The 9,827-nt window shown below is 42.8% G+C and overlaps 1 protein-coding gene across 1 annotated transcript; it reads left to right on the forward strand.

Annotated features, from left to right (window-relative positions):
• Window positions 1–5,182: 5,182 nt before the first annotated feature.
• LOC121837517 lies at window positions 5,183–6,295 on the forward strand. The gene has a single exon (XM_042293129.1). The coding sequence runs from the start codon at window positions 5,183–5,185 to the stop codon at window positions 6,293–6,295; it is 1,113 nt and encodes a 370-aa protein (XP_042149063.1).
• The last annotated feature ends 3,532 nt before the right edge of the window (window positions 6,296–9,827 follow it).

Raw genomic sequence — 9,827 nt, forward strand, 5'->3', positions numbered from 1 at the left:
GTAGATCGTTTAAACACCCAAGCGTTCATAAATTGTCTCTGTACCAGACAATAGGGTGTCTTATACTCTATTTCATACTTAGCGTGCAACGCTATCAAAGGTACTAAAGTGGTGTGCATGAAAAAATAGAAAAAGTGTTACTCCGCGCGTTTCGTGGACACGAGTGGTAGAAGGCGCTGCTCTGGCGATATTGACGTCTCAGTGGCCGTGATTTGAACCCGTTTTACGCGCAAAGCTTTTTGGTTTTTTTTTTTTTAGACATACTTTTTGTGCAAGGTTGTGCGCATTGACGAAGTGCATATTTCAGTTCCTCCTTCTTGATTTTTATTTATAAGTCGCCGGGAGGCCGGATTTCTACCATCTGGTCTGCCGCTTTGCAAGTGTTATTTGCCTCTAGCACCGAGTTATATTTTTCTTTCGTGCAGCGTGGAATGAGGAATCACCCTGATAGCGGCCTTGTCCCAAAACTTATAATAAAATGTTAATCGACAATAGTTGTGGCCTGTACAGTTTATTTTGAAATAGCTGTCAAGGGTAGGAATCTCCCTCTCGGAGCACTTGCGATGCACCTTCAGGCGAATGGCGTTCTGTGTGAACTCGTCATGCTTGACGGTCCCCGTGCTCGAAACTTTCACGTTGCGAGGTCTTTGCTTCGGGGACGCCACCTTGCCAGATAGGCACTGCGCCTTGCACTTCGCGACAGTACAGGGCACACTCCAGTGTCGTTACTGGCCGTCTCCAGGACTTCACGACCGAATTCTCCGGGGAATGTATTCTTATACTCCCGTACACATTGGCGATCATCTGCTTGCACTCTTTCAAGATTGTCGCACAACGAATCTTCGAAAACATCCGAGCAGGAAAGGTACTTGAGCTTGCTGCGTAAGACGCCATCTTCTCAAAACCAGCCAGTGCCACACAACCCGAAAACCCACAGCGGCTGCCACACGGATGAACACGAAAACAATTTAAGGTGGTTTACATTATCTTTTCCTTTTTCTTGAAAAAGATTTGTGCTCCGTTGAAATCATAACGCCAATATCAGTTACTAGCCCCGAGGAGGCACATTTTCCGACTTTTTAAGATTTTTCTGCAGGAGACGCACTATCTTATGGGGCGAACGTAGGCACGGTCAGCAATGCAAACCGGTGCGCCAGCTTTGACTGCGTTGCACTCTATGTATGAAACAGAGTATAGGATCGCTTCAGACGGGGCAACCTTTCCAGCAATTTTGGGGCTGCTGGCGGGTTGTTCCCTAGTTTTCCCTAGATCGACACGAATTGCTGAGATTGGGTCCAGCTCGAAGCGGACGAGCAACTCTGGCTACTCGGAGATGTTTGAAGCGGCAGCAGCCAATCAGGAATGCAATATTTTCACGTGACACCCCTGTGGTTGTGATGATGAGAACTGAGGACTTAGTTCTGGTTTGAAATCGATCATTTTTGAAAATAAACTGTTTCAAAAAGACGAGTTAGTATTCTCAGCCCAATTTAAAGATATAAAAACATGTTTTTAGGATATAACTGTGTGTCTAAATACTGTAAGAAAAATAAAATTTCATGATGATGATGGCAAGTCGTAGCAATTCGGTTGCTGCATGTGAACGCGGGCGGCCCGTGTTGCTGGTGTTGCGACATGAAGTTGCTGGGCGAAATTGTTCCGTCTGAAGCGGGCTTTAAGGAACCCGAATTCAAGGGCCGTGGAGCTCTGGGGCAAGCCCACCTGGAAACATTTTTTTTTTCCTTTTTTGCCTTTTTTAGTATTTAAATAGATATATATATATATACATATATACTTTTTTTAAGTTTTAACATATAGATGCATAATTTACACGCTAATTCATTTTCAGAAGCGCTTTTATTCACACTCTGTGGCTTTCTAGTGCTTGGAATAGCTTCTCGATGAGCTAATGCCAGCTCTGCAAAGGGAGAAGGATCTTCCCACGCTTTGCAGGCTGTAAAGCTGTGGCTTGCACAGCTCTAGTGTGTCACACCTCGCTCACTGGCTTCATCGCGAAGCATAGGTGCTGCATGAGTCGCGCCACACCGTAAGCCCAAAAAACGGTTGGGTGACAAACCTGGGACCATTTGTCCCTGCACTCAGCTATGGTATGGTGGCATGGTCGGGGCATGAAGCAGGGGTACAGCTTGGAAATGCTGATCTTCATGACATTTTAAACACATTTTTCATTAGTTTTGTGTCGAGTTGTCAGCATTCTAAAGGTGAGAAAGCAAGCAGCAGCGACAGCAAGAAAAGAAAAAATTAAGACCGCTTTCACCAAGAATCAATTACGAGCACTAGAAAGGCATGGAGTGTAATTAAAACGCTCCTAAAGGTGAATTAGCGTATAAATTAAGTACTTGTGCCTCAAAAATACAAAAAAAAAACAATGTAAATATAGTTATAAGGATAAAAATATACACCAGGAGGACTTAAACCAAAACTACAGTCTGTAAGTTTGAAATTTGACACCTTAAACCACTTGGCCACCACCCAATTTCACTTCCAGGTCGTTCATCGAGGTATATGAATTTTGTTTGCAGCTGTCGGCTGCAAGAGAGATTGCCTTCTTTTCATTTACTTTACTATTCCCACCAAATATGACAAGTGATAAAGAATAGAACCTCATTTGGTTGGCCGAGGCACTGTGCTTGCATCAAGGCAAACTCGCCTGTCTTGCTGTGTTCATATTTTGTTTCATCATCTGTTTAGGATTCTGTTGTCGCTCATCAAAAGAAGAAAAAAGAAAACTGACTAATTCTGACTTATTCTGGTGTGCAGGTACCCTTGGCAGTAAACTCTGCTAAATGGGGCAAAATATAGATACTTTTTTTAGCAAATATGCATCGTTTTAGCAAAATGAGCTACACTATTTGACTAACGTGAAACAGAACGAGCCTCTCCACTTGGGTCTTTTTTCATCTCTCGCAGACACTATTTCCTGCTTTTTGTGGTTTGTATCAGACTTTTGTATTCTGTCCGGCCAAAGCATCTGTGTTACACTAAGACTGGGTTCTTTAGGATATCTACAGGTATTCTTCGCAGCAAATGGCTTCCAATCAGGAACACGAGTTCGTTCTCGGCCACCGAGAGCAAGTATTTTCAAGGTGAGCTATTGCCCGCCTATGAGTTTTGTATTTCATTCCTCTTGAATGCCGTAACTTATGTGTAGTGGTCTTGCATTAGTATTTTGTTGTCTCTCTTCTGCAAAAACACCCAAGTTTGACTAAGACCACGTTCTTTCTTATACATGCAGGTCTTGGTGGCAAGCAACAGCCAATCAAGGCCAGAAGTTTGCTCTTTGCCGCGCATGGCAAGTGTTTTCAAGGTGAGTGATTGACGCCTATCTGAGTTGTGCGTTTCATTCCTCACAGACACTCTATTTCCTGTCTGTATAGTGGCCTTGTTTCAGGCTTTTGTGTCTCTGTCCGGCCAAAGCATCTGTGTTAGACTAATCTTTAGGATATGTGCAGCAGTTCTTGGCAGCAAGTGGCTGCCAATCAGGAACACGAGTTTGTTCTCGGCCACCAAAAGCAAGTATTTTCAAGGCGAGCTATTGCCCGCCTATATGAGTTTCAGCATTCATCAAGGAGCGCAAAATCAAAGCCCGGGGGTTGGCCATTGCAAAAATGTTGACTCGGAAGCGCATTGGGAGGAAGCTTTATAAAAGTATCCACCTGCTTCTACAAGACAAACCAAAACTAAGAATGTGGGTTCCATTTGAAAAAAAAAAAAAAAACAACAATGTCAGCCCGAATTAACTCGGGGGCGGCACTGAGCAAACAAGCCACGGTAGAGTATGCTTGGTTCAGGCGTTTGTAGGGGTGGTAGATAACTCGGTGTTTTCTAAAAAAAATATTTTTTTTTCTATAAGTGTGGTGGTCGAATATTCAGGGATGGGCATTGAGTCGGGATGTTAAGGTAAAAATTTCATCCACATGCCGGGATTCATGTGCCTTGTCCCCCTAGCGAGGGGGACAAGGCCTTCAAACTTTTGGGTTCGCAAAAGGGGTGCGTCAGTATTGACGTCTCATTTTACATCATTCGTCTCAATTTAAAACACACTATAAATGACATGCCTGAGATTCGTTTGGGTGTACTTCCTCTTAGCAAGTATATGGTTCTGTCTCAAAAAGGTATAATCTGATGTTGACCGCTCCTCAGGTCTCCACCGACGATTCATCAGGACGAGACCCGACCGGGACACTAGGGAGGAACGGCTTAAGCAAGGGAGGCTACATATACGACAGCTTCTTGCGGACAAGAAACGAAAATAGATAGATGGTGTGTGTTTCATTTGCTATGCCTTTTTGCGTGCACATTATGTTTTTTGTTATGTTTCAAGATTCCTGCAGAGTTCGGTTTCAACTATTGTAAAATACCGAGCATGCGTCCAGGTCGCAGAAGTGCCTACCCTCTGATTCGGAACAATCCGCAAATAAGCAAAGGGCATACCAGACACCCATCCACCTGTTTTGAGCCATGCTCAAAATATTGAAAGAGCACATCAAGCGCCAGGTGCTGTGGCGCCTTTGCCACAATAGCGCCAGTCGCAGGGCTGACAGATCCGTGACTGGCGCAAGCCATGGCATGGCCTTTGGGAACCAGGGAATCGAGATTAAAGAAGTAGCGCAGAAATTGGAGGCGAGTGGTGAAGGTGAGCAGAGTTAACAGAAAACAAGGATGAAGGGAGTTCCGTCGCATGAGGCATCTGTGTCCCGTGCATGTAATTTTGAGTGTGCCGTAGGTGGCTACCCAAAAAAATTGTTACTTGGACGTAACTAATCGCAAACCTCTCTTGCAGTTTCCATGGCCCACAAGTTAGCCGGCGCCAGTTCATTCTCGTTCAAAGGTGAGGATTCTAGATTTTCTAGATTGCTCTGAAGCAGCAATACAAAGTGGACACGGCAACCCAGCCGTGATGATGTCGCCTAATGTACCACTACTCATGCAGGTTTGCACTTGGTGCCTACTCATCGCTTCGGGCCAAACGTCGTCTTCATCGCCTATCGGATATCGCGCTGACATCGCTCATCTGCAGTTGCTACACGTGGCCAACATCTACAGCGCACCCTTCACGGGCACGATGACGTCAGAAGAACTTCAAGAAGCAGCGCCACCACTGCCTATAAAGGAAACGCAAGCGGCTGCGGGCGTCAGTGGACACGGCAACCCAGCCGTGATGATGTCGCCTAATGTACCACTACTCATGCAGGTTTGCACTTGGTGCCTACTCATCGCTTCGGGCCAAACGTCGTCTTCATCGCCTATCGGATATCGCGCTGACATCGCTCATCTGCAGTTGCTACACGTGGCCAACATCTACAGCGCACCCTTCACGGGCACGATGACGTCAGAAGAACTTCAAGAAGCAGCGCCACCACTGCCTCTAAAGGAAACGCAAGCGGCTGCGGGCGTCAGTGGACACGGCAACCCAGCCGTGATGATGTCGCCTAATGTACCACTACTCATGCAGGTTGGTGATAGAAAACATGCTTTTCACAGCGATTACCTCTGTTTGATTGTGTTGCCGTGTCCACACACAATTGCAGCTTGTGTACGCGATTGTTTCTCTGTAGCAGGTCTGTTGCTCATACTAGCTGGAGATGCGGAGGAAAACCCTGGGCCTATTACGCAAGAAATGTTTAATGATATGATTCGGACACAAAAGGAGATCCTTGCTAAAATTACTGAGGTACAAGTAAAACAGACTTCTTCGGAAGAAAGTATGCTACAAATGCAAAACAGGCTACTTGCGATAGAAAAAAAACTTGAGAGCGTAGGTGAAACTGAGAACAGGCTTGCTAAACTTGAAAACTCTGTTAGTGGCTACGATGTCGAAATAAATACTCTTGTAAAACAAATTGATGACTTAGAAAATCGTTCACGACGAAATAACGTTATCGTAAGGGGAATTAAGGAAGAGTCTTCTGAAAACGAGGATGTACTAATGAGGAAAATCAACAATGAGGTGTTTGACGCTATACTAGGTCAAAAACTGAACTCTATCCAACGTATACATCGACTTGGAAAAAAGATGACTGGTAGAGATCGCCCTGTAATACTTACAGTTGGGGATTTTAAAGAGAAAATGGCTATCATGAAAAACTGTGTCAAACTTAAAGGTACCCAAATTAGCATCAATGAAGACTATTCCAAGAGGGTTGTTGAGCTTCGAAAGAACCTGTGGAATTCAACCGCAGAGGAGAGGAAAAACGGTGCCAAAGTCAATCTAGTCTTTGATAAGCTGTGGCTTAACAATGTTCTGTACGCCTGGAATGAAGTCAGCAATTAGAGATACAAGTGTCGCGTTCCACCGGAAGCAAATAACGAGTGACTAAAACAAAATGATTCAGCATGTTTTAAAATATTAAACATAAACGCCAGAAGTATTGCAAACAAGGTTGACGCGTTCGAAAGCATAATGCTAGAGCACGATCCTGAAGTGGCCGTAATTACCGAGACATGGCTTCATGAAAATATCTTAAACTCCGAAGTTACTCCACCGAATTATTCAATAATAAGAAAAGATAGAGAGGGAAGGGGAGGCGGAGTTGCTATTATGATTAAAAATAACATCAAATTTGAAGTCCTTGAGGAAGTACGGGATGTAGAAGCATTATGGATCAAGACAAAATTGAATAACCGTACAGTTTATATTGGTGGCGTGTACAGAGCCCCGAATTCGCCAGTTGAAATGCTGTTAAAACTAAGGGGCTACATGGATTCCAATTTACGTTACGGAGACAACATTTTGTTACTGGGAGATCTTAATTTACCTGGGATTGACTGGTCATCATATTCTCATGGAACGGCGGAAGTAGCTAGTTGCGATCAATTATTAGAACTTGTATTTTGCTATAACTTATCCCAGGTGGTAACAGATTACACTAGAGTATGTTCAACAACGTCAACAATTTTAGATCTAGTTTTTGTTTCCGAGAGTTTAAAACCATATTTTTCGAAATGTGAAACCGAAGAAGGCCTATCCGATCATAGGATGGTACTCGTCTCATTGAATGTTACCCCAGAAAAATCGCACAGTCATTCAAGAAAGATGTTTTTGGATTTTAGAAGTGCTGATGATGTAAGCGTACTTGATTGCCTTGAACAATCGTTTGATGATTTTATGTTTCTTTACCAATCAGATGCTAGCCCAGACACGTTATGGGACTATTTTTCAAGCATGACGTTACGGTGTATTGAGCGATTTATACCAAAGCGCCCTAAAAAAATCGCGAACAAAAATCCTTGGATTACAAGGGAAATAATCCACGCAAAACGACAACTGAAGCGGAGACGAGCGAGTTCACATGGTACAGGTGTAGAAAAAAAAACTTGCATTCAGCGATTGAGTCGGGAGCTGAGGCGTCTAGTTAGAGTGTCTAAAGAAAGGTTTTATAGTATAACACTTAAAAAATTCCTTAGCGAGGCACCTGAGAAGTTCTGGCGGTACGTCAACCCTTCGGCTAAGTTCCAGCAGCGTGCCTCTGACCCAAAAAATGAAAAGCAGAGCGTTGAAAATTTTAGCACTTTTTTTTCATCCGTTTTCACCAACGATGATTGAAATTTGCCAAGCTTTAGTGATTCTTCCAACAATCCTCCCATCAATAACTTAGATATAAGTGAGCAAGGAGTTTTTAACCTTCTACTTAACATCGACTCAAAAAAGAGCCCAGGTCCAGACGAAATTCCGAATGAATTTTTAAAAAGGTATGCTGAGTGGGTTTCTAAATACCTTACTATCATCTTTAGATTGTCTATGAGTAGCGGTTCTTTTCCCAGCGCTTGGAAAATAGCAAAAATTATTCCCATCCACAAGAGCGGTAGTGTTAATGACGTCTGTAACTTTCGCCCCATTTCCCTTACTAGTACATGCTCAAAGCTCCTTGAACATATCATATCTAAACATCTACTGGCTTACCTTGAAAAATATGACATATTATTTAAATCGCAGCATGGTTTCCGCAGAGGTCTTTCCACGACTACCCAGCTCATAGAAACTGTTCATGATCTCTCTCAAAGGATAAACTGTCGTGGTCAAACTGATGTAATATTCCTAGATTTCGCAAAGGCGTTCGACAAAGTATCTCACCCCAAATTGCTATTGAAAATCAGTGCTGTTTTTAAGAATCCAGCCATCACGAAGTGGTTTTCCTCTTATCTTTCATCACGGAAACAGTACGTTAAAGTTGGGGGTAGCAAATCCACTATGTCCCCAGTTGTTTCAGGCGTACCCCAGGGCAGTGTCTTGGGTCCTCTTTTATTTTTGATTTACATTAACGATCTGCGCAATGACATCTCGGTTCCAATCAGACTATTCGCCGACGACTGTGTGATTTACAATAAAATTGAAACATCGGCTGATCAAGTCGAATTAAACTGTAACTTAGAAAAAATTAAAAAGTGGTGTCAAAATTGGCAAATGGTGCTAAATCCTGAAAAATCTGTCTTCATGTCTATTACGAGAAAAATAAATGTTTTGGCTTATAATTATTGCATTGCGGGTGCTGAGTTGGAGAGAGTTAAAGAACATAAATACTTAGGCTTAATATTTACTCCTGATCTAAAATGGAACACTCACATTGATAACGTATGCATCAAAGCTAATAAAGCACTGTGGTGCCTTCGACGAAACCTCGCTATTGCAACTCCTGAAATAAAAAGTCTAGCTTATAAGACACTGGTAAGACCCGTCATCGAGTATTCTAAAATTGTATGGGACCCATATACCGTCACAAATTGCAATAAGCTGGAGAAAATCCAGCGACTCGCATCCAGGTTTATTTTTAATAAATACAGCCACGTTCATTCCCCCACAAAACTATGTGAACTTGCCAATCTTCCTACATTTGAATCAAGAACGAAGTATGAAAGGTTAAAGTTTCTTTTTCAGATTATTCATAATTGCGTAAAAATAAGGAAATCCGAGTACTTTGAAATTTCCTCCACCGAATCCTCAAGACATCGTCATAGCATGTACATTCCTAATCCATCTGTTAAAAACGATTGCTTTAAGTACAGTTTTTTTCCGAGGGCTATTAAAGATTGGAATATATTACCTGATTCTGCTGTGTCATCTATGTCGCTAAATGAATTTCTGGACCGTGTCAGTGATATTATTGTATGTGCTACAAACTAAAACCACTACAGCTTGTGTAAAGAAATGTTTCACAACTACGAAGTGATATTCGTTTCGTAAACTGTCGAAATGACGAAGCCTCTCAATATGTCTGTAACCTTTGTGTATGCTTGCGTGTAAGCGTACATGTTTGTTTGTTATTGTCCTTTTTTTTTCTCCACCCCTGTAATAGCCCTGTGCAAGGGCTGACAGTATCAATGAATGAAATGAAATGAAATGAAATGAAAATACTGAAGCCAGAGAAGCGGTACGGCATATTTAATTGACAGAACAACTGGGGACGCTTTCACTGAAGCTTGTTTTGCTGCAGTACACGTGTGTATTGCAGCAAAACAAGCTTCAGTGAAAGCGTCCCTACTCGTTCTGAGCTCCGTCAATTAAAGGTGCCGTACCTCTTGTCTGTCTGGCTTCAGTGTTGCTGTAGGCGACAAAACGTGTGCCCAGTTTTGTCACAAGAGGCATATTATGTCACGCACATGTAATTTTGAATTTATCCGGCTTAGTGTGCTGTAGGTGGCTGGTCAAAGAAATTGATACTTGGACTCAGCTAATCGCAAATCTTTCTGGCAGTTTCCACAGGCTAAGAGCTAGCAGGTCCCAGTTTGCTTTTCTTCAAAGGTGAGAATTCCAGATTCCCGAAGGAGGAATACTGAAGCCATATGACCGGTACAGCATTTTTAATTGA

The sequence above is a fragment of the Ixodes scapularis genome, unplaced genomic scaffold (genome assembly GCF_016920785.2).
Source record: "Ixodes scapularis isolate PalLabHiFi unplaced genomic scaffold, ASM1692078v2 PGA_scaffold44__24_contigs__length_19508400, whole genome shotgun sequence".
NCBI lineage: Eukaryota > Metazoa > Arthropoda > Arachnida > Ixodida > Ixodidae > Ixodes > Ixodes scapularis.

Bases quoted from the DNA above. Each gene is read 5' to 3' on its own strand.
- LOC121837517 (XM_042293129.1), top strand. From the start codon at position 5,183: ATGATGTCGCCTAATGTACCACTACTCATGCAGGTTTGCACTTGGTGC.